The following is a 24,755-nucleotide window of genomic DNA, read 5'->3' as shown; positions in this document are numbered from 1 at the left end:
GGCGGCGCGCGGCACTCGGCTGCGCACCCAGCTCCTGGCGCGCAGCTCCTTGCACCCAGCCCCTGGTAGCATGTTGCGCGCCGCCGCCCTCGCCGCCGCCGGCCTCGGGCCCCGCCTGGGCCGCCGCCTCCTGTCGGCCGCAGCCACCCAGGCCGTCCCGACCCCCAACCAGCAGCCTGAGGTCTTCTACAACCAGGTGAGACCCCCGCTTTGTTCTCGGTCCTCCGCAGGCCCCTCGGCGGGACGGAGCCTGCCGGCCAGGAAGGCCCTCGGTTTATCCGTTGGGGGATCGCTGTGGTTGGTGTTTAATGCGTAGGTTTCCTTTCCCGTCCTGCGAGCATTTTGTCCCCTCGTCACCTCGGACAGTCCCCATGCCATTATCCAGCTGCGATTCCGTCCGCTCATGCAGCATCGTGCAGCCGGGGTCGGTTTTCCGGCGCCTGCTGGGGGTTCCGCGGTCCTGGGCCTCCCAGTCTGTGCAGCGTCCCCACCGCCACCCACCCAGAAGACGTGTCCATCTCAGGCCCTCCTTGCAGGAACTTTTGTCTTTTCCTCAGTCATCTCTTTTCCCACTTGACTCACGCCTGCTGGTCCAAGGAAGTTCTAAAGGAAAGGCCAGGACCAGAGAGGGATCCTCCATGGCTGCGAAGGCCCGCGGCCTGCAAGGGGCGGCCTGTCTTCTCCCGCTTTGAGGGCTGCTTCCCAGTGGCCGCTTTCTTGCCCAACCAGGACTTTGGAATATTTTTTCCTTTTTAGTCTTTGGGTTTGGGTAAAGTGCTGAGTTCACACAGAAGGAAATCGGTTATGAAAGAATGTTTGTTTGTGCAACAAGTTGGCTGCCCTCCCCTGAGCTTCAGTTTCTTCTGTAAAATGGGGAAGCAGTCAGAAGGCATGGTGGCTTTTTCTTTTGTTTCTTTTTGTGGTTGTTGACAGGGTCTCTCGATATGGCCCAGGCAAGCCTGGAACTCGTTATCCTCTTGCCTCTGCCAAGAGTGCTGGGATTACAGGAGTGCACCACCACACCCTCCAGTGAGCTGTCTCTTCACACAAGGCCTCATTTATTTGGTGTGAGCACTTCATAGTTAATAACAGCCCCTCCTCTGTGTACAGCATTTGAGTCTGGAAGCCTGTTAAACATTTACTCCTTTTGTCTTTAATCCTTGGAACAACCTTATGAGGTTGGTACTGTAAATATCACCACTTTACAGTTGAAGAGACAGAGTTACAAGGAGGGTTAGTGACTTTCCTAAAGACTCAAATCAGTGGCAAAGTTCATATTCACATTTGACACCTAAAAGTAAGTCCCTAACTGGAACATTCCATGGTACACTGCAACTTTGGGTGGGAACCATGATCTGATCCTCCTGATGATTGCTGATGGAGGAGGCTGTGTCACTGGCTGCAGATCTCACAGGGCATGGGCAAGCCACAATCCTGTGATTTTAACACATGTTAAAGGGGTTATTCATGAGGGAATAAAAACAAAAATAAAATAAAAATAAAATGGTCTTTGCGTAACACAAGCCAAAAATGCAGAGGCTGTAGCTCACTGTGTAGGCTGGGTAACTGAGGCATTCAGGCTTGAAAGAATTGGACATCAAAAAGATGGAGCAGAAATACACTACAGGAGAGGTGGCAGTGCCCCGAGAGCCCCCAATCTGATTTTCCTCTGTGGTGTCTGGGTCCTAACGTACTCTCTCAACTGGTAGGTAGTCAAAGGTCTGTTCGCCAGATTTAGTTTGAGGGTGTGAGTTGGGGGAATGGAGTAAATTCTCCCTATGGCTGCCTTTCTTTACCTTTTTTTTTTTTTTTTTTTTTCTTGGCAGTACTGAGGTTAAACTCAGGGCCTTGTGCTTGCTAGGCAGCTAGGCAGGTGCTCTATCACTTGAGCCACTTGCTAGCCCCTTCTGCATTGGTTACTTTTGAGATAGGGTCTCACTTGTGCCAGGGCTGACCTGGACCTTGATCCTCCTATTTGTGCTTGCCTGTGTAACTGGAATGACAGGTAGGGACCAACTGTGCCCAGCTGTTGCTTGAGATAAGGTCTTTTGAACTTTTTGCCCTGACTAACCTCGAACAATGATCCTCCCGATCTCTACCTCTCAAGCAGTTAGGATTGCAGACTTGAGCCACCTGGGCCTGGCCATCTAAGTTTTTGAGATCACAAAAGTAGCACGTGCTCACTGTATAAAATGCAGAGAGTATGAACTTACAACTCTATGGATACTCCATCAGATTCCTTCCAAGAGCACTATTAACAGATGCGTGTGTGGTCTTACAGACATTTCTTTGCATTTATGAGTGTGTCTATGAGAGAGCCAGAGTTCTGATGCTCTCCGTCTCCTTGAACAGTTGTGTCTGAATTATCTTTGAGACCAAGCACGTTCAGATCTGAAGTTTTCCCAGCACACCAAGTACTCTGCTCCAGGGCTACAGAACTGGACTAGTCCCTCTAGAAGCTCATTGGCTGTTTGCAGTGTGGTCTCACTGCACACTGTGCTGGCAAGAATGTGAAGTCCTTGTACCACATCATCTTCGTGGGAGTTTTCAGTGCCTAGAAGTTCAGTGGGCTGTGCCAGAGCCATTTCCCAAAGATTGTTGCTAGAGTGACTTCAAGGTTCCTTCTGTAGGTTTGCTTCCAGAGGAGATTTAGGGGGGATTTTTTTTGTAGCTTAAATAAGAACTGGGATAACAGTGCTACTATTGACAATATGATGGTGATTAAAAACTTTTTGTGTGAGTGTGGTATATTTGCAGATTGTTTCCGGGAAGAGTGAACTTGGTTGTAGTAAAGTTGATTTGGCATCTGGGATGAATTAAATTTATGTACTTATTCTCAGCCTTTTTTTTTTTTTTTTTCAATACTGGGGTTTGAACTCAGGGCCCCACACTTGCTAGGCAGGCGGTCTACCACTTGAGACACTCCACTGCCCTTGAGAAGTGACTAAAGCGGAATTAAAGGATCTCCTGGGCTGGAGGAGTGGCTCAAGTGGTAGAGTTCAAATTTCAGTACCACCAAAAAATATGTATATATAAAATCTCCCTATATAGAGTTTTCTGATTCTCACAACTCATGCATCCTGAAGTACAAAAGTACATTCTAACTGAAAAGTCTGCAGAGTAGAAATTCACCAGAAGTAGTCATAAGCACTGAGCAAAAACGCATTGTGACATAGTTTATATTAGCAACGATTTAAGAAGTAATGGCTTATGCATCAGTTACAAAGAATTAGGTGATGCCAGGTGCCGGTGGCTCACACCTGTAATCCTAGCGACTCAGGAGGCAGAGATTAGGAGGATCACAGTTCGAAGCCAGCCCAGGCAAATAGTTCACGAGACCCTATCTCGAAAAACCCTTCACAAAAATAGAGCTGGTGAAATGGCTCAAGGTGAAGGTCCTGAGTTCAAGTCTCAGTACTGCAAAAACAAAACAAAACAAAGAATTAGTGAGTGTATATGAATAAAGGATCTCAAAAACAATGTTCTGGGGAAGAAAAAAGGTCCAGCAGTCTACACTATAAGAAGTCAATTGAAACTACACTAAATAAAAGTTTCCATTGAAGGTAGCTGGACCTGTCTCCATGTAAAATGTGTTAGAACGTACCGTGGGGAAAATGGTCTGGTGTGAGGGTGGTGACTGTTTTGATCTCAGGGCTGGCAGGGAGCGCCCATGGGCAGTGATGAAAGAGGACTTTGGCTTTCAGCGTTTTATTTGTTTGAAAGTGAATATGCTGTATGTGGCTATTAAAAGAAAATAATGGGCCTCTGATATCTGACCTCTGCAGATAATCACTGTTAACAGTATGATCAGGGAGGGAACTTGCTTTTTTTTTTTTCCTGGGAGATTCTGACAGAATGAGCCACAACCTTCTTTGAACTAAGCTGTGACTTTGTGAACTGTCTCCCCACTGACTGCACTGGTTTATTGCTTGTTGAGGAGCTTCTGTAGAAATACATTCCAGCAACCACAAATGGCTCTCAACATGTCCTTTCTGTCCAGAATCCAAGGGACACACTTGCATTACAGATGATTGGGCTGTGATAATATTTGTGGCATTAGGGTCAGGCCAAGTCCAGAATGTGCATGCTGTGGAAATATGTGTGCATTTCCTGTGCAGTGATCATGGCTACTATAACCCTACTGAGGACTTTTACCTACATTATCTTTTTTTTTTTTTTTTTTGGCATTACTGGGCTTTGAACTCAGGGCCTCATGTTGCCAGGCAGGCACCCTACCTATGCTACTCCACCTCTTTCAGCTACAGCTCTATAAGCCAGGTACTGTCAGTGTCCCCATCTTAGAGGTGATGAAACTGAGGTTCCAGTTCACGTTAACTTATGTTTGAAACCAGGCTTCGAACTCAGCTCTGCCCATCTTGAGCACACACGCCCCTAGCCACATTCTGTGCGGCTTCAGGACCAGACCCTGTTGGACAGCTGAGGGTATAAATAATTGAATTCTGAAAGGAGCCACATTTGTGTTGCTCGTATTTGTATTCCCAGCCCTAGATTTGGCATGGAACACTGTTCAATAACTATTATGAAATGGATAAGAGTTGCTGTGTATGAAACTATGTCTACGATTCTGTGCTACAGGAGCCAGAGAAGGGTCACTTAATGGGAGCCCAGTATTTCCACTCAATAGAGCAAACATTGCAAAATATTTGGGAGTTCACATGAGCATGGGGACATGGGGGAGGTGGTAATATTGGCCTTGGCAGGTGGTTACAGCAAGATCAAACAAAGTTATAAGCAGATGGACAAATTGAAACTGCACCTTCCTGGCAAATGGCCCACAGTAAAATTAACACTCATCCTGGAAGTGGTGAAAATCCAGGGATAAAACCCATTGCTGTGGGATGTGGGAGAGAGGAGAGGAGGGCTGGGGTGAGGTACCAGAATTGTCCCCATCAAGTCTGGGGAGATGGCTGCCCTTGGGCCTTAACCCCCAAACTAAGTGGAGCTTTTGGATGATGGGTGGAGAAGTATGGATTGTGTAGCATCCTGTGTTTAATTTGAACATCACCCCTTGAGATCTGTGATACACAAAGGCATCTGCCTTCCACTGGGTAGGTTAGCTAACTGCCACTTAAAAAGGAGATGTTTGGCTGGCAGAGTGGCTCAAGTGGTAGAGCACTTGCCTTGAAAGCCTGAGGCCCTGAGTTCAAACCCCAGTACCGCCCTGCCCCCCCCCCCCAAAAATAAATTAAAAAGCAGATGCTATCAGGAATGGCCCCAGCTGCAAAACCAGAGCCTTTGCTCACATGCTTTGGGAAAGTAAGGAACTTGGTTTTCCTAGGAAACTCCCCTAAATTCTTTAAAGTATGAAAGCTTGAACTGAAATCTTTAAGTGTCCTGTCTCCTTCCATCACAGCTACTGTACATGATTTAACCTTTCACTGGAGACCGTGGGCAGATTATGACTCCCCGTTCTACTGGGATGTGGGGGCAGTGGTTGGAATCTCTTCTGTCCCACCTCAGTCAGGACTCCGTGCTTGCCCAGCTCCTAAATCCCTCCTCTGGGCCACCGCCACTGCAACTTGGTCCCCATTTGCAGTTTGTAATCTGTAACCTGCTTGGCCTGGAAAGAAAGATATCCAAGACAGTGAAGGATCTGCAATTCTGAATTTTACACACAATCTGAGCTTGCAGATTTCTACTGATCCATATTGGCTCCAGCAGCACTAGAGAACTTGGGGGCACTCCTCAAAGCACATTCCTAGGATATGGTTAAATGAACTGTGACCATCTGTACACCAAACATTTCTGCCTATAGAATACTATCCAAGATAAACTGTCATTGAGAAAGCAGGTTGCATGTTAGAAAGGCTGTCATTCCCACTTAGGAGAACACCACCAGTCTGCTCTAGGCCCTGAGGCCCCTAGCAGCAAGCCTGCTCTCCTCTCACCACACTCTGCAGCCACGCAGGCCCCTTCAGTTCCTCCTGTTTCCCAGGCTCTGCCTGCTGCCCCATCCTTTCCAGCCTGTTCTTCCTGCCATTTCTCACTTGCTTTCTTTGTTTACCATCCCTCAGCAGCAGGACCTTGCTGCTTAGCCCGCTTTGGTATGGCTCTTAGTTACACAATTATAAAGTGACATAAGAAGTATTTATGAAAATGTGGAGAACTTAGAGTGCTTTGATGGAAATGTTTTGTGTGTTTTACCAACATGCAGATTCAACATGCCAACTCCTTACACTCTGCTTCTGGAAATGATCACGAGGAAGTGAGAGCTGGGAGGACCCCCTCCTCCAAGGGTGACTGAATTTAGCTTGTTATGTAAGTCAGACCTGTTTTGGGGCCAGGAGATTTTAAAGCATTTGCCCTGGACTTTGCCCCTGTGTTTTTTCAAGACTAGTTGCTGTGATGCACTCCTCCTTGAAGCAGAGATTTGGCAGGACCTCAGTGTGGGAAAGTTCCTACTGACTCTTCCACTGATGGGGGATGAAGACCACCGAATCTGGCCATTCTGGCAGTAGGGAAAGGAAAATGGGAACTCTTTTTTTCTTTTTTTTCAAGTACTGGGGTTTGAACTCAGGGCCTATACCTTGAGCCACTTCACCAGACCTTTTTTTTTTTCATGGGCTTTTTGAGATAGGGTCTCATGAACTATTTGGCTTTGAACAGTGATCCTCCTGATCTCTGACTCCTGAGTGGCTAGGATTACACGAATGAGCCACCAGAACCTGGAGAGAAATGGGAACTCTAAACCCAGGAAGTCTGCAGGTCCTGCTAGCCAAACCTCCCTTTACTTTGCCAGATGAGAAGAGAGGAAAGACTGTTGAAAATTCAGCCAGATTCACCCATTGAGAGTGACAGCAAATTCAGGGCTGGAAATGCTCACAAGGCCTGGAATGATTCTTCCAGGGCTGGAATCTCTGCAGAGGGAAGGGATAGGGCTGGTGGGTCCCTAGCCAGATTATCCACCTTTCTCCCCTTCTTCTTTTTTTTTTGGGTAGTCCTGGATTTGAACTCAGAGCCTCACACTTACTAGGAAGCCTGCCCTTTTTTCTGTTGGGTATTTTTGAGATAGGGTCTCATAAACTGTTTCCCTGTGCTGGCTTCAAATCTTGATCCTCCTGATCTCTGCCTCCTGAGTAGCTAGGATTACAGGCATGAGCCACCGGTGCTTCTTGATCTTTGCAAGATACTCATGAAAACTTTCTTAAGGCCAACTAATTTAGTATGCTGTTGTGCAGGGATTGTGCAGGAAGCAACACAGCAAGTGGCAGCAGACCTGGGCCTTGCTTCCAAGAGTCTTTAGCCCAGAGCAACAGGACCTAGAGTAATGGCATAGTGATTGCCTGCATCTAGGATGCAGGGGAATCCTCACACCAGCCCCCAGAAGTATTGGATGAAGAATCTGGGTTTACCAAGGTCTCAGTCTGTGAGGAGTGGGGTCAGGACTCCAACCCAGATCTGTCTGGCTTTGAGGTTGCTACTTTTTACAAGATCCAGAATAAAGGTGATGGACTGCTAATCAACTGTTAAGGTGGGGAATTAGGGGATAAGAGTTCTAACCTTCTGGAAGGCAAATGGAGGCTGTGACCAAAGACTGGATTGGAATTGTGCAAAGAGCACAGGCCTTGGAATCCCAAAGCCTGAGTTCAAATCCTGACTCTGCCTTTGATGCTGTGTGATTTTTTTTTTTTTTTTGGTGGTACTGGGATTTGAACTCAGGTGCTCTACCACTTGAGCCACTCTGCCAGCCCCACGATGCTGTGTGATTTTGAGCCAGCTCCTGACCTCTTCTGTGCCCCAGTGGCCTCCTCTGCAGAGAGGATGAAGTTCACCTTCTAGATTTGCCATGAGGTTTGATGAGAACAACCCAAGCACCCGAAACTCCTGATACAGGTGTTGCCACTTAACGAGCAGTTCATAAATGTTAGCTGTTTCTATGACATGCAGGTGGTAGATGGAGGACAGGTGAGGGACAGTATAAGACTAACTGATGTCACCTGCCTCCTCCCATGCTCTCCCGAGCTCACTGCCTCTGGTGCTTAACTACAGCGGTCCGTATGAGGCTGGGGCTCTGGGCCTGCACTGCAGGTTGAAGATGGAAACCAGCTCCCAACTGGGCCACAGGCTGCCTGTGCTGCATTGTCCTGCCCTCTTCTCATCTGTATCAGCTCCAGTCCTGTCCTGCTTCCCTCTGCTCTACACTGACCAGAAGGAGGTGATTCTGAGAAGGGGAGCTGCTGGCTTCAAGCCTGAGCTCTGTGGCCATACCCAGCCCTCTCACGCCAGAAACTACATGGGTATCATGCTGGAAAATTAGCATGACTAATTAATTAAATATTAATGCTGACTAATATGAAACCATACAAACATAGTTCCAACAGTCTAGTTAATGTTTACCCACATTCTCAGTCCAGCTGTGTGTTGCACTGCAACATAAGGGTGGGATAGGGATTGTGCAGAAATATCAAATTTAAGTCTGGTAAAGTATCCCCTGCTGGCCTCTTACCTGACCATTCCTTCCCAGTCACCACCCCGTCACTGTCACAGTGTCAGGCTCAGTGCAAACCTTCAAGTCCGACTTACCACTATGTGAAAGGAGCACTGCTGTGCTCTTCTTGCCAGTGATGAGGGAAGAAGGCTGAGGGAGGGGCAGGCCTTGTCACAGGTGACAAAACTGGGAGCAGAATTGCTGAGTCATCACCTTTTTGCCTCCACAAAGACCACAGAGACTACCACTCCTTCCCTAGCCCTGGTGTGAGCCAAGCTCCAGGCTCCGCTTGGTGCCCTGGTCTTACTTATGGTCACAGACTGGCCTGGAGCATCTGCAGATGACTTCCTGGAGTCCCAGAGCTAAGATGGGATGCTGAGCCCAAAGAGACGTCTTGAGGAAGACAGGCAGAGAGCTGGACATCCTTGCCTTAGTCCCACCCTGACCTTTGCTTCAGCTGGAGGAGCGACATGGACTCTTTGAGAGACCTGCTTCCCAAGTCTGAAGGGAAGAGCCTCAAGAGCTTTGCAGTCCCATCAAACCATCGCCAGCCCCTACTGAGCAGAAAGCCAGCTTTGGGTGCTTTTTCTGAACTAATGACCTCCTGAGCAATGTGGTCTTTTCCTGGGCTTGCCTTGGTCACTATTAATAGAACAGCAGCAATAGTGACACCCTAGTGTGATACCAGGTGCTGCCCCTGCCCATCTCACATGGCTCTCTCATCACTTCCTTCCTGATTCACCAGTAACCCTGGCCACCTTTGGACTTGCCATTCCCACTGTTCATCCTGCTCCACCCACGGTGGTCCAAGTCAAAATCTGCTCCTCAGAGAGGCCCTCCCAGTCTTTGCAGCTACAGTGCTCTGTCCCTCTCACTTGATCACTTCTATATCCTGTTTTCCCCTTTGCACTCAGCACTTCAGTCTGAGGTTTCTTGTGCATTTGATTGATGCTTTGTGCCCTCCAGAACAATAGCACCATGAGAGCAGGGGCTTTGTCTTTCTGTGTTCTTGGCCCTAGAACAGTGCCTGACCCAGCACAGGCATTACTAAATTGTTGCTGTGTAGGTGAAAGCGTAACCTAACTTGGCTCTCTGCTACCTGGTGCTATAGTGTAGTGAAGAAGGGAACACTCTTGCCCCTGCCTGTGAATTTGGACTGGGCCTGTGACTCACAGAATTTGGTGGCAGAGATGAAACCATGTGACTTCTAAGCCAGGCCTGAGGAAGCCTTTACAGTTCCACCTGGGTCTCTTGGGACCCTCTGGGGAGGCCCACTGCCATGGAGAAGCTGAAAAAGCCTGGTCCTGCCATGCAGACAGGAAGTCCAAGCAGCCCTGTTGTGCCGTATGAGTGGGTAAAGAGCCACCCTGCACATCCAGCCCAGGTGACCCTGGCTCAACTGCTTTTGGATTGTGCTGCAGTCGTGAGCATATGTGAGCCCTGCCCAGCTGAGCTCAGTCAGTGGGCACAATTGTGAGAGATAAGAAACCATTTTAGGAACATTCTCTTCATTTTGCAAAGAAACCAAGCACCGAAAGATCAGATGACTCACCCAAGGTCACTTGGCAGAGTAGGCTTTCCAGTGCAGACTGTCTCCAGGCTGGTGTTTTTAATCTCCAGGTGACAGCACTCTGAAGCAGTTTTGCATTCCTTCATATTTGTTCTTTCTTGTTCTATTTTTGGTTTTTTTTACATCACTACTGGTCAGAACTTCTTTCTTTCTCATCGTAGATCTTCATAAACAATGAATGGCATGACTCAATCAGCAAGAAAACGTTCCCCACTGTCAATCCATCCACTGGAGAGGTCATCTGTCAGGTAGCAGAAGGGAACAAGGTAAGAATTAGTGACTTACCTCGGGGTGGGGATGGTTTCCTTTTTTTTATTTTATATGTTGTTTGTGTGTTCGAAACTTGTTACGAAAATGGCATGTATATTACGCTCATAATTTAGAAAAACCAGCTAAACATTTTGAGTAAATGAATCAATAGAAGCTCTTCCCTGAAGACAAAGGTAGTAAATTATGTCTGGGTTCCAGAATCCATGTCGTGAACTGTAGACTTGGAAGTGAATTTGGAGCGCATTTAACTTAGTGTCTCCTTTATAGACCTGGCAGTTGAAGGTCAGGGAAGGGAAATGTACAGCTACGTGGAATTTTGGAAGAATTTGGGTTTCCTTGTTATAGCTCTGATGCCAGTTTGAATTATATATACTAACAGGAACTTTAAAAACTGACAGAACTTTAAAATTTTTTAAATTAGACTCAGTAAAAATATTTTTTAAAATAAAAAGGCATTTAAAATAATTAAAAAATGCTTCCTGCCCTCTAATTTAAGACAGTCTTTTTTAATTCATATATAAGCCTCCTTTGCTGCAAGCAATTGCAAATATTTTTTCTGGTTTGGACAGTATCTTGTCACAGATGTGTTTAATATAAATGAAAAGCTTGCTGACTTGCTCCTTGCCTCCTTATTTCCTCTTCCCTGAATGGAGAGGGAAGCTGGTCAAGCCTGCATTTATTAGATAACGCTGGTCATCAGAAAAGAATGGGTCCTTTTGCTGGGCTTGCCTTCTTAGGGAGCAGGAAAAAGTGATCCAATTCTAAGCACTGACCTCTGGGTGCCTCTCCCTCCAAAACTGTGGGGTGGGTGTTTGAAATGAAAATACACAGGTAGAAATGTCAGGACTCTCATATCTACTGTGACTCCTGGCAAGAGAAAAGGGTGTGTGACTTGGCCTTGTCACTCAAGTCCGGAGCACATCATATGGACCCCTGGGAGCTTGGAAGGGCTGTTTTGGGGTGGTTTTCCACGCTGGTCCTGTGGGTGTGCTTGGTAGTGGGGTGGATGTGTTTGCAGGTGTTTACTGCTGAGAAGGTCTGAGCTGCTTTCGTGGATATTTTGCAGGAAGATGTGGACAAGGCAGTGAAGGCTGCCAGGGCTGCCTTCCAGCTGGGCTCACCCTGGCGCCGCATGGATGCATCGGAGAGGGGCCGACTGCTGTACCGCCTGGCTGATCTGATCGAGCGAGACCGGACCTACCTGGCAGTGAGTGCTCAGCCTTCTTGCCCTTGCTTCCCCACATGCAAAGGGGCTCATAGCAGCCTATGAATAGCCAGGGCCACATTGCTGACATGTAACTGATCAGAATGGCACAGGATGGACGTCTTTGTGATGCACCCCCCTCCACCCATTAGGGGAGTTTCTCTGTGATGCAAGAAGAGACTGAGAAGAGGGAGAGAAGCTGTACTAGAGAGACTTTCCCAGGGGAGACCCCCAGGGTTTGTCACCTCTCCCTGGGCCCATCTGCATAGTGGGTCCTCCTGCCTGGCTACTAGAGGCAAAAGAAACCAGGAGGCAAATCCCCTGCCTTCAACAATCCATTCCACACATAGCAGCCAGAGTGGCCCTTCCAGAAGGTAAATCATACCATGGCATCATGTGTCCTCAACATGGTCCACAAGAACCTGGTGGGCTACCTCTGTTACCTGTGTCATGCTGGTCCTGCCCCTTACACACCCAGCCCTGCTCACAGGCTTCCTTTGGGTTCTTGACTGCCAAGCCTCTTTGAGCAGCAGGGCCTCTGCACACACTGTGCCCTCTAGCTGGGGTGCTCTGCACTTGGCCGTGGCACTGGCCCCTTTTTGGATGTATGCTTCCCATACATCCTTCAGGAATGCTCAAGAATTGCCTGAGCAATTCTTAGAGTTGCTCAGGCAGGGTTGGGCAGTCTATTCTTATTCTAGCATTCTTGACACACGTGGTAGGTGATTTATGTCATTATTCACCGTCTCTGTGCTCTGAAAACTCCATGGTTATTTGTGTATTCCCAGTAGCTGGGTCTGGCAGAAGCTAAAAAATAGGTCTGTGAGGTGAGTGAGTGAGAAGTTGGTACCTTGTCCACCTTCTGCTTTGGGTCCAGAAATGCCTTGGACATTCAGTGGCCCAAAGGGCACTCTCACTGTTGGCTTCCCCAGTCTTCGTCAGCCCAGGCTTCAATGCCATTGGTCAGCCTAGTTGCTTTGCTTTGTTCCTGTGCTGACATGCCTCTGCTAACCTTGATCTCTCGTCAGGCCTTGGAGACCCTGGACAACGGCAAGCCTTACATCATCTCCTACCTGGTGGATTTGGACATGGTCCTGAAATGTCTACGGTATTGGATCAGAGTTTCTGTTCTTCTTTATTCAGGCCATTGACCAAAGGGAGGGACTGATATTGGGAGGTAGAATCAGAATTACAAAAATGCCAAAGGATCACATGGAGAAGTCTGCTTCATGTAGACTCCATCTCTCTTGGGAAAATCCCTCAGAATCCACAACTGTAACTTAGTCATCAATACCTTCTCTTTCTTGGAGTCATTTTTGGTAACTAATGTGTCTTTGAGACCTGTCCATTTTATCTGGGTTACCTAATTTGTTGGGTCTACAGCTGCTTATAGCTTTCTCTTCAGATCCTTTCTACCCTGTAGGGTGGTAGTAATGTCACCACTTTCATCTCTGATTTTAGTTATTTGCATCTTCTCCTTGTTTCTTAGTCCAGCTAAAGGCTTGTTCATTGCTTTGTTGATTCTGCTGATTTTCTGTTCTCTATTTTTATTTCTCTGCCAGCTCCAGGTTTAGTTTAATCAGAAACAGCTTAATGACTGTGGAAAAGAGTCTTTATTAGCGCCCTTGGTGTTGTAGGTAACAGAAACTCAGCCCAATGTACACAATCTAGAGAGCACACGGGTCTCAACAAAAGGCATTTGAGTCTCGCTCACCCCACATTCCCGTACTTCGTTCTTCTCTTGCTACATGTGGCCTCCTTCCAGGCCACCTTTGTGCTGGAACCTGGCTCCTCGTGCTGCCTGACTAAGCTGCAGTCTCTTAGTCCTAATGCCATGTTCCTGGGGAAAGGACTGCCATTGGCTGGTTGAGTCTGAGCAGCTGTCGGCAGAGTGGTTGCTCCTCTGGGACATGTGACCTCCCTACCAGGTGGTAGGGAGGAGGCAGTGGTGCCCTGCCAGGGCCATCATGTCCCCCCAGGAGATAGGGCATTCCAGAGACATTTTTGGTTGTCACCACTGCAGGGTGCTACTGGCACCTAGTGGGAAAAGGCTAGGGAAGCTGCTTATAATCCTGCAGGGCACAGGACAAACCCTGTAACGAGGAATTTTTCAGCACTCACTGTCAATAGTGCTGAGGCTTCTTGGGTGCAGGGCCACTCCAGAGCGCCTCCTGGTGACTGCTGGGCAGAGCCTCATTCCTTTTAGAGCTTAGCATTCTTCCTGTGTGCTGACTGAAAATCCCATCTGGGCCTAACAAACCAGATGCAGTGTTGACCATATTTATGGAGATGTGGAGGCAGGGGGCAGTCAGGACTGAACTGCAATAAATCAGCAACTCCCTGGCTGTTTTCCCTGCCCCAGGTTTATAAACCCATGTTCCAGGTTATACACAATGGGTCACTGTCCTTGGCAGTTGTGCAAGTCTTGCTGGGAATAAGCCAGATGCAAGGGCAGTTATCAGAAAGACCCAGTTGACCCTATGTTCACTAAAGCTTGGACTTTCTTTTTTCAAAGTTATTATGCTGGCTGGGCCGATAAGTACCATGGGAAAACCATTCCCATTGATGGAGACTTCTTCAGCTACACCCGCCATGAGCCTGTGGGGGTGTGTGGGCAGATTATTCCGGTGAGTGCCAGCCCCTCTGGAGGTCATCAAGGGGCTGGGGTGTTAGCCAGACATGGTGGCACATGTCTGTAATCCCAGCACCCAGGAGGTAGAGGTAGGTTGGAGGGTCAAGGCCAGCCTGGGCTATGTAGTAAATTTGAGGCTAACTAAAGCTACATAAGCAAGATCCTGTCTCAAAAAAAGAAAGGAAAAAAGAAAAAGAGGGTGTGGTGGGAGGGATGTGAGACTCTGATCCCAGTCAGTCTCAGTATAAATTATAAAGAGTGGGTTCCACAGGTGGCACTGGAAAGTAGCTAGGTGGCAGCTGAGAATATGGGCTTTGTCAAGCTGACCTAGGTTCAAGTCTGAGTCTTGCCACCTGTGAACTTGGGACATTGAACAAGTCTCTTAACCTCCTAAGCCTCAGTTTTTCCATCTGAAGTGCTGATTAGTGTTTAGTCACTGTCATCCTCATCCACCACCTGCTTTGTCCATCTGTCTTAAACCTATGCTGGAGTTACGGGACACATGGCTTCAGAGGACTTGGTGCTGCTTCTGGCCTCAGAGGTGGCACTCCCTGCCTCCTGGTGTAGCTCTCTGATGAGAACTTGGGGGTCGGGGTGGCTGTTTTGTACAGTGGAACTTCCCGCTCCTGATGCAAGCATGGAAACTGGGCCCAGCCTTGGCAACTGGGAACGTGGTTGTGATGAAGGTCGCTGAGCAGACGCCTCTCACTGCTCTCTACGTGGCCAACTTGGTCAAGGAGGTACGTGGTTCACTTCCACCTTGACCTCTAAGTGCCCTTGCATAAGCTTATTCTAGAAAGTTCTGAGAAGGAGCCTCAAAACAGAGGGTTTGTAGAGTCCTTCCTCCCCATCCTTAAACCAGAGAGGCTTCCTGTTTACTGTTTTCCACATCAGGCTCCACAGCATGGTCCCCTTCTGAAGAATGAAAACCATTTTCTAAGTGAGTTGCGAATTGCCCACAGGGAACCCCACAAACAGGCTCCTTATTTAAACCATTTAAAGTTCTGGGCAATCCCCTATAAAGCTGGTTTCTGGCTGAGTGTTGTGGTGCACACCTGATCCTAGTATTCTGGAGTCAGAGGCAGGAGGATTGAGAATTCAAGGCGAGCCTGAGCTATACGTTTCAAAAAAGAACAAAACAAAACAAAAGCTCACGTGTCCTCAGCAAATTCTCTCGGCCTCTCTGGGAAGGGATGTGTTTTCTCCAATCCAGGCCATGGGACAGGAGGATGACTCCCAGTGTCCTCTGGCTTTTGTTTACAGGCCGGCTTTCCTCCTGGTGTGGTCAACATTGTTCCTGGGTATGGCCCCACCGCTGGGGCTGCTATTGCCTCCCACGAGGATGTGGACAAAGTAGCATTCACAGGGTCCACAGAGGTAAGTGGTCCCCAGACCTCACAGTCACATGTGGTGGGCCCAAGCTACTCTATTGGGGAGGAGCTCCTGGAATTCTGTGGCTTGTCTGTTTCTGTGACCCCCAGGTTGGCCATCTGATCCAGGTTGCTGCAGGGAGCAGCAATCTCAAGAGAGTGACCCTGGAGCTGGGGGGCAAGAGTCCCAACATCATCATGTCAGATGCTGATAGTAAGCTGTGGGCCTGTGGTGAAGGCAGCTGCTCACCCACACTGTCCTCAGCCTCCCACAGGATCAGCTTCAGGGCTCTGTGCTCTGCAGCCTCTTCCTCACCTTTGTTCCAACCTCGGCTCTTGGACTACGCTGCTCTGCCTCAGTCATACCCTTTCTCCTGGTCTTGCCAAGAAGCCCTTGGACTTTCCCTCTCCAAGGAATATTCCTCTTCTTGCCTGTCCTTACTGCCTGTCCCCCTGCCCAGTCCCCATGCTCCAAAGAGGGAGAGATAGCTCTGTTTTGTGTGGCTCAGGTTTTGGCACCCAGCAGACACTACCCCTGATAGTGGGGTAAATGGGTTACATGGGTAGACCTTGCTGGGGCCAGGATCATTCTTCTGTTCTTGGGGTCACCTTTCTGTCCCCTGTCCCTTCCTCACAGTGGACTGGGCTGTGGAACAGGCCCACTTCGCCCTGTTCTTCAACCAGGGCCAGTGCTGTTGCGCTGGCTCCCGGACCTTTGTGCAGGAAAATGTGTACGAGGAGTTTGTGGAACGGAGTGTTGCCCGGGCCAAGTCTCGGGTAGTCGGAAACCCCTTTGACAGCCAGACTGAGCAGGGGCCACAGGTAAGTCAGGCAGCTTCAGGTGGGCCTGGGAGTCCAGAGACAGTATGGGGAAGCAAAAAGGGCACTGGCTCAGAGTCAGGTGGGGCTGGGTTTGAGTCTTACCTTTGCCACATACCAGCTATGTGCCTACTGGGGTGAGCACAAGATCCCAGTTGCTGTCTGTTTCCCACATTTCAGAGGTCTCATAGATCGGTAGACGAGCCACAGCCACGCATCTGAAGATGGACTGGCCTCACCATGGGATGGGGTTACAAGCTCAACTTCTAACACCTTTATGGAGATACCATTTACATACCATAAACTGTACTGTTTTAGGTGTACAAATCATTGGCTTTTAATGTATTCACAGGGTTGTGCAACCTTCACCATTATTTCCAAAACATATTCATCAGCCTCCAAAAAACACCCTGCACCTAAAAGCAGTCACTCCCAATGCTCCTCTCCCCTAGACCCTGGCAACCACCAATCTACATGCGCTTTATGGATTTGCCTGTAGTGGGTGTCTTATATGAATGGAATTATACAATATGCGGCCCTCTGTGGCTGGCCTCCTTCACTCAGCAGAATGTCTTCAAGGTTCATCTATGTTGTACTCAATTCTTTTTTTGTGGCTGAATCATAGTCCACTGTGGATAGGTTGCATTTTATTTTTCCATCCTTCAATTGATGGACACTTGGGTTGTTTCCCTTCTTCTGGTTTTTGTGTATACTTTCTCACCCTTGTTTTCCTTTGTAGTTATTAAGGTAATTAATAGTGTTTTTTTTAGCAAAAAAAAATAAGACCCCTGCTTCTCTTATGTCTATTTTCCATAGGTGAACACACACATAGAGGTCTGGAGTTATTTGTTGTATGCTTAACAGTAATGAAGAAAAGATTATGTAATACACATTGTCTTATAAGCCTTTTCTTTTTATAGCATATCTTCATGTCAGTGTCAGGCATAATATATGAGCATACCACAATTATTTTAACCAGATCCTTTACTGATTTATACCGGGAATTGCGTCCTTATTTTACTATTACAAAATACTCCCCAGTGAAGAGTCTCTTTTGGTTCTTTGTGCATATGTACAATAAATTCCTGGAAGTGAAAGAAATGGGTCAGAGGATATGAGCACCTGTATTAATAAACCACTTGTAAGAACTGAACCAGATCACAGTTCTTCTGTGTATGGGATATACTCATGTTAATGTATTCTCTTCCCTTTGACGATGAGGATCAAACCCAGAGCCTTATGCATGCTAAGCTCGTCCTCTATGAGTGAGCTACACTCCAAACCGTCATAGTAGCTTATTATTTTAAAATTTTGCTAATCTCACAGTTGAAAAAGAAAAACTATGGGCTTCTTCTTCTTCATTGTTCTGAGTTAGGGTCTTGCTATGTAGCCCAGGCTGGCTTTCAACTCCTGCCTCCACCTCCAAAGTGCTAGAACCTCAGCTCAGGCATGTGCCACCACACCCTGGCAAAACAGTGGACTCGATAGGCATTTTTCTGATGGCTTTTGAGGTTGATCCTCTCATGTATGATGTTTCTTGACCTTGCGTATTTCCTGTTCAGCCCTTGCTTATTTAAGACCTTGGCCCATTTCCCGGCTCCTTCATTGCCTGTGTGGTTCTCAGCAGAACACCTAGAAGAGGCCTGAATCTCTACTCTGGGCTTCCTCTCCCACAGGTGGATGAAACTCAGTTTAAGAAGATTCTTGGTTATATTAAATCCGGGAAGCAGGAGGGGGCAAAGCTGCTGTGTGGTGGAGAGGCCGCTGCTGACCGTGGCTACTTCATCCAGCCCACTGTGTTTGGAGATGTGCAAGATGGCATGACCATTGCGAAGGAGGAGGTTAGCAGCTGGGCGGGCGCTGGGGGATGCTCTTAAGAGAGGGAGAGGTGCATGATTTGGTATGGTGGCTTGATGCTGTGACCCCTACACTGGCTTAAGACCAGCTCTGTGCCTAGAACAAGTTGTGATCATTAGCATCTGATACTGCCCTCTCCTTGTCAGCCTGTTACATCACCAGCTGTGTGAGAGAATGCCTGAATTCTCCAGGATGGCCCACAGGCCTTTGTGTTCTGGTCTCTGTAGGCGATGAGTCTACAAATGATGCCTCCTGGCCCTTCCTGTGGCCTTGACACAAGCAGGACATTGGATTAGACCATGGCTGACTCCTCATCTGATGAGATTGCTCTGATATTCTTCACTCAGTGCTCACTGTGGCTGTAGAACAGCAGTTCTGCCTACTTGGGTCACCTGTGCACTTCACAGTGAATACCTGCTATGTGCCAGGTCACAATAGACCCTGACTGTGACCTGGAGATGCAGCAGAACCTAAGACCTGCCTCTACCCTCAGACTTGCTCCACTTCCCCCAGCTAGATAAAGCCCTTGAGTGGTCCCATATGGGGAAACCATCATGCCACCCCCCTTTCATGGATTTGTTAAAATCAAATAATATTAAAATCAAAACCAGGATAAGAAAGTTCAGCAGAGATCTGCCTTTTCCCCATCATGACTGCTTTGATACTTTTTCTTTTTTTAAATCTCAGATGCCAGTTCTCTGGATGGGCAGGGGCTGCCTGTGCTTTGCTAGTGCCAGAAGCTCACAGTCTCTAGAACATCTAGAACAACAACAAGAGTTCTTGACTATTTTGTCCACCTCCATCTTTTTTTTTTTTGGTGGGACTGGGGATTGAACTCAGGGTTTTGCACTTGCAAAGCAAGCACTCTACTTCTTGAGCCTCCAGTCCATTTTGCTCTGGTTACTATTTTGGAGATGGAATCTTGTGAACTATTTGCCTGAGTTGGCCTCAAGCCCCCCTCCCCCCCATCTCAGCCTCAGTAGCTAGGATTATAGGTGTGAGCCACCAGCACCTGGCTTCCATCCGTCTTTATACTGTCCCTTCCTGGAATCAGCCATTTCCTTAAGGAGTCCTGGTTTCTCTTAGTGGAAAATGGGACTTAGTGAGAAAGGATGCCCAGTGTGCTCATGCCCGGGACTCTCTCTGCCCCTCACCCCATCCCACTTTGCCCATTCTGCTCTTGTTACATCCCAGTTGAACTGTCCCTTCTGCCAAATCTTCCTGGCACCCCCCTCTCCAGCTTTCAGTTAGGCCCAGGCTTCCATACTGCAGTAAGTGCAGTATGGTCAGCTGGTTATAATGAGGTCAGTTACAGTCATGTCCCCTCCAGGGGTTTCCCCAGGAAGGATCTGAATGCAGCAACACCTCAATGGCAGCAAGCACAACTAAGGTGTATGTGTTGGTATCTAAATTTCATTCTCCACAAAAGGAACCACAGCTCCCATCCTGGGAATAGTGCAGGGAAAGTGCAAGATAAACCTGGGCTGTCTTGAGAGCAGAGGTCATATGTTGTTTCTACTTGTGTCCTCAATGTGCTGTGCTTTGCACCTAGATTAAATTTCACGAATGACTGGCTTAAATTCTTTGACATTAAATCCACATGTCACATGTGCGTATGACAGTCTACCCCCAGCTGTGCAGGATTAGAAATAAGATACTGTGTGTAAAGCATGGGGTATGTAGAAGGTAGTCTGTTGTCTTTGTGTTTCAGTGAGCTTAGTGGCTGCCATCTGGCTCTGCAACAGCTAAATAATATGTGGGAACTTGCCCTGCATCTGCCATCACCTGCTCAGCACTGAAGGCTGGGGATCAGGTGCTTCCACCTTGCCCCACCCTACTCTGCTTTGTCTTCCCAGATCTTTGGGCCAGTGATGCAGATTCTGAAGTTCAAGACCATAGAGGAGGTTGTTGGCAGAGCCAACAATTCCAAGTATGGGCTGGCCGCAGCTGTCTTCACAAAGGACTTAGACAAGGCCAATTATCTATCCCAAGCCCTCCAGGCTGGCACTGTGTGGTAAGACGCTCCCAGCAGCCTCTAACCCTCAAAATTTCCCAAAGCCAGGGTCTTCTGGAATCCCAAAACTTGGGGTGCTAGGCTCAGTTTCCCCTGAGTCAGGAGGTTTCTAGCCATCTCCCCTCTAGGAGAGAGAGCTCCTCTGCAAGTATAGATGCCCTGTGGCTCTCCTTGGGTGCCAAGTGGGTGACCAGCCACTTCACCTAGTTGTGACATGGGCACACACAAAAGCTTAGCACTGCTTCATACCCACTAGGATGGCTATTAGTTAAAAAGCAAAAAACAAAGAAAACCAGAATGGCAAGCATGTGAAGAAATGGGACCCTCATAAAGACCTGGTGAGAGTGAAAAATGGTACATTTGTTGGGGAAAAGGGCCTGGCAGTTCCTCAGACAGTCCAACAGAGTCACCGTGGGAAATAAAACACATTCACACAAAAGCATGCATACAAGTGTGCATAGCAGCATTAGTCATAACAGGCCGAAGGTGGAAGTAACTCAGATGGAGGAGGGGATAGGGTGAAGCTGTTTATTGGGTACAAGGCTTCTTTTTAGGGTAAGAGAAGTATTCTAGAATGTGACAGCAGTGATTGTAAAACCTTGTGACTATGCCACAAACCACTGAGCTGAATACTTTAAAATTTAAAACTGAATTTTAAATGCGGTTTTTAAGTTGAAAGAGGAGACAGAAAGGAAAGCCTAGCACCTAATCAGTCAAAATGATTAGTTCACATCAGAAGCTGTCACTTGGTGTACTGTTATTGATATGGCTTGTGACATCATAAAGGACGAAGATGACATAGTACTCGTCTGTCTCATGAGGTTTACTTTGGCCTTCGTCCATGGTTGGGTATGACCATGGTCCCACCCATTCATTTTTCCTCAGTAAGATTTTAAAGCCATTCAGGGGACAGTAGGGTTAGAACACATGTCCCTTACAGTGGTCTCTGAATTCTCATTTCAAATTACAGGGTCAACTGCTATGATGTATTTGGGGCCCAATCCCCATTTGGTGGCTACAAGATGTCTGGGAGTGGCCGAGAGCTGGGCGAGTATGGTCTGCAGGCATACACTGAAGTGAAGACGGTGAGTACTGGAGCCCATGGGATTCCTTGCATCTCCTTGGCCCCTCCCTCAGGCTGGAGGGCATCACTGTTTATTACAAGTTTCTCTTTTCAAGTCAGAGAAGCCACAAAAGAGGTTAAGACCCAGTCTCTAGGGTCTTGACTACTCCAGGCCTACACAGTTACTTATTGGCCTTGTTTCAGACCAACGACTAGTCAATCTGAGCAGAAGGAATGACTCCAGTGGTCAGAAGCAGCGAGGAAAATGTCTAGTAAAAATCAAACCAGCAGGTATTAAATACCCAGGGCTACACTATATCCATTCACAATTTGATTTTGCAATTTCACTGACAGGAATATAGCTGAGGAACTAATCAGAAATACAAAGAAAGTGGTAGTACCATGAGTAATCATGACAACACTCTCTCTAAGGGAAAAAAGTCATCAGCTGGGTGCTGGTAGCTCACACCTATAATCCTAGCTACTTGGGAGGCAGAGATCAGGAGGATCACCATTCAAGACCAGCCCTGTCAAATAGTTTATGAGACCCTACCTCATAAATACCCAATACAGAAAAAGGGCTGGTGGAGTGGCTGAAGTGGTAAAAGAACCTGCCTAGTAAGCGTGAGACCTTGAGTTCAAACCCCAGTACTGCCAAAAAGAAAAGAAAAAAAAAAAAAAGGAGAGAAAAAAAATCAAAGGTAATGTAAATGCCCAGCTGTGGGGTTGAAGCAAATTTCTGGGAGGAGAAAAGGCAAAGAGGGGCTTTAGTCCACCCAGCAGTGCCAAGCCTAAGACCAAGACCAAAAAGACAACCTATGCTTTCGAGAAGCTCACTGGAATAAGACAAATGTGTCTGCTGGTTTACTGTGAAATTTCCTAACATATACAAGAGCAGATGTAACAGAGCAGTGAGTTCCTGGCTCCTACCATACAGGCATAACAAAGGTGAGCTCACAGCCAGGCTGGCTTCCTGCATGCATCCATCCAGATCCCAGTGTACAAACTTCATACAAGATGCATGTACGCAGCCAGGTGACCAGGTAGGCAGGAAGCTTGCACTGGGTTGGGGAGATGACGGAGGGTCTTAACTCTTGGAATGTGATTAATGTTGAGCATACACACAAAGGTCCTACAGGACAAGGTGGTATTAAAGCTGACACCAGCTGGATGATATGGAGGTTAAGTAGTGCAGGAAGAAGGGAAGATCAATGTAGACAAAGAGCTGGTTTATGGAAACACTTTGGCATCAAGAAACAAGACTCTTCTGGGAATTTCAGGGAAAGTGCTGATAGAAGATAGTGTTTCAGGAGGAGTGTGGAGGCCAGAGCACATGGGGCCTCATCCTCTTGATGTAGAGTTTGGTCTCTTTCGTAAGAACCTTGGGAAGCTGTGGAACCATTTGAAGTGGGAAAGTAAAGTGACTTAGTTTGCATTTTTAAAAGATTGCTCTGCTGAATCAAAAGACAAGAGTCTTTTGATTTGCCTAGGAACTGGAAGGAGGGCGTGAGGAACAGTGAGGTTTCTTTTGGAGATGATAAAAAATGTTCTAAGGTTAAAGTATGGTGAGGTTACACAACTCTAAATATGCTATAAGTCCTGTTTACTTTATACATACTTTCTGATGTATAAACTGTATTTTACTAAAGCTGTTTAAAAATTGAAGAAAGCAAGCCCCAACACCTAACTGGAGGTAGTGTTCCTACCCCCATTTTACAGATAAGGAAACAAGTTGACCAAGGTGAGAAGCTTGCCCAGCTAGAGGGCAGAGCTGGGATTCAACCCAATCCCATCTGAATCTGGAATCTTCCCATTTAACATACTGAGACACCTGCAAGCTTATGCATGTTAGTTTTTCCTCACTTTGATTCTTGCAGAGGAAATTATGGACATAGATCTGCATTTCTCTGTTTTGGTGACACTACTTGGGGTTGGATGATTCTTTGTAGTGGGGGGCTGCTCTATGCAATGTAGGATGCTAATCAGCATCCCTTATCTCAGCCCACGAGATGTAAGTACTGCCACCCATCTGTGACAACCCAAATTGTCTCCAGACATTGCCAAATGTCCCCGGGAAGCTTGATTGCCTTTGGTTGAGAATCACTGGACTAAGGGGATCAGGGTGTGACCTCCCACAGAGGACAGTCCTGGTGATTCCTGCGATTGGCTGGCTGAGATGTTAGAGGAGAAGGCCTTTCTGTCACACTGGCAGCACCTTGCTCATGTACCTGCGTGCACCAGGAAGCATGAAGATTTAACTGTTTCTCTGAACCCTCTTACAGGTCACAATCAAGGTGCCTCAGAAGAGCTCATAGAGAACCATGTCGGCTTCCTTCCTTATCCAGTGCCAGAAAACCTACCAGGATCCATAAGAAAGCCAAGAAAAACAACACTTGCACACTGCAAGTCCCAAACGAGACATCCCACCTACAAATCTGTTGCTTAAGAAAGTCCCAGAATTTGTATTGACAGACAGTGCAGGTTGGCCAGGTGAAGCTAACGCAGAAAGCCCTTTTTAAACTGCACCCCAGGCTGGGGAGGTAGCTCAGTGGCAGAAGGCTTGCCCACTATGTGCAGGACCCTGGGCTCCATCCTCAGCACTGCAAAAAACCAACACCACCACACTAGCATAAACTGCAACAATACTACTGGCTTTCAGAGTGGTTTCTTTTAAAAAGAGCTTGAAATGTCTTATCTCTCTGATACACTTTTGTATGTTGCCTGTTTGGGAAGGAAAAAGCCATTATTTACAACTGTATTAGCATGGAGGGAACTGCCTGAACTTTGCTTTGTGTTCTGGATTAAAATGCATTAAAACAGAGCTGCTGTCAAATTCTTGGCTAACTTCCTGTGTCACTCGCCCAGGGAAATGCTACCAGGCACACACATTGTCCACACTGTTGATATGCCACATTGTGTCCCCCTCCCCTTCTGTGGGTAAGTCACTTTGTTTCATGCATGTAATGCATAGATGTCTCTGGCCTGGGTACCTGTGGCAGCCCCTGAGTGAGGCACTAGGGATAAAATCCAAACGTGAGTCACAGTTCTGCCTCAGCTCTCAGGAAAGAGAGGTCAAACCATCAAAGAGACACTGGAGGTCCACAATTGGTATTCAGCTTTGAAGTTTTAAAACTTTGGGCTGGCATGGCTCAAGTGGTAAAGAGCCTTCCTGGCAGGTGTGAGGCCCTGAGTTCAAATCCCAGTACTACCACCCCCCAAAGAAGTTCAAAACCTTGGCCAGACCACATGGGACAGAACTGCACTGACCAACTTCACATAGTGAGCCAGATGCCAGTTTATTCAGGTTTAGTGAGACGCAGATTGGTGTCTTTAGGAAGCAGACCTTGAGTCTCATGTCTAGAATGTAGCCTTCCTTTAGCCAAGGTTCCTGGCAAATGAGTCATTAGTGTTTCTTTGTGACTGAAGACACTCTGGTGAGGAAAGGAAACAGAATGAAATGAGGTGAATGGCAGAAATCATGACATTTGTGACATTTAGGGGTCACAG

At 47.4% G+C, this 24,755-nt stretch overlaps 1 protein-coding gene across 1 annotated transcript; it reads left to right on the top strand.

The window, feature by feature from the left end:
• The first annotated feature begins 14 nt into the window (after positions 1-14).
• Aldh2 (aldehyde dehydrogenase 2 family member) lies at positions 15-24,069 on the top strand. Its single transcript, XM_020177925.2, has 13 exons — positions 15-196; positions 10,181-10,285; positions 11,356-11,496; positions 12,522-12,601; positions 14,009-14,120; positions 14,737-14,865; positions 15,389-15,502; positions 15,607-15,709; positions 16,133-16,317; positions 17,991-18,155; positions 20,028-20,185; positions 21,156-21,270; positions 23,531-24,069. The coding sequence occupies exons 1-13, from the start codon at positions 71-73 to the stop codon at positions 23,561-23,563; spliced, it is 1,566 nt and encodes a 521-aa protein (XP_020033514.2). The 5' UTR covers positions 15-70; the 3' UTR covers positions 23,564-24,069.
• The last annotated feature ends 686 nt before the right edge of the window (positions 24,070-24,755 follow it).

This window comes from Castor canadensis, chromosome 18 (genome assembly GCF_047511655.1).
Source record: "Castor canadensis chromosome 18, mCasCan1.hap1v2, whole genome shotgun sequence".
Taxonomy (NCBI): Eukaryota; Metazoa; Chordata; class Mammalia; order Rodentia; family Castoridae; genus Castor; species Castor canadensis.
This window is presented reverse-complemented; position numbering and strand designations above follow the sequence as displayed.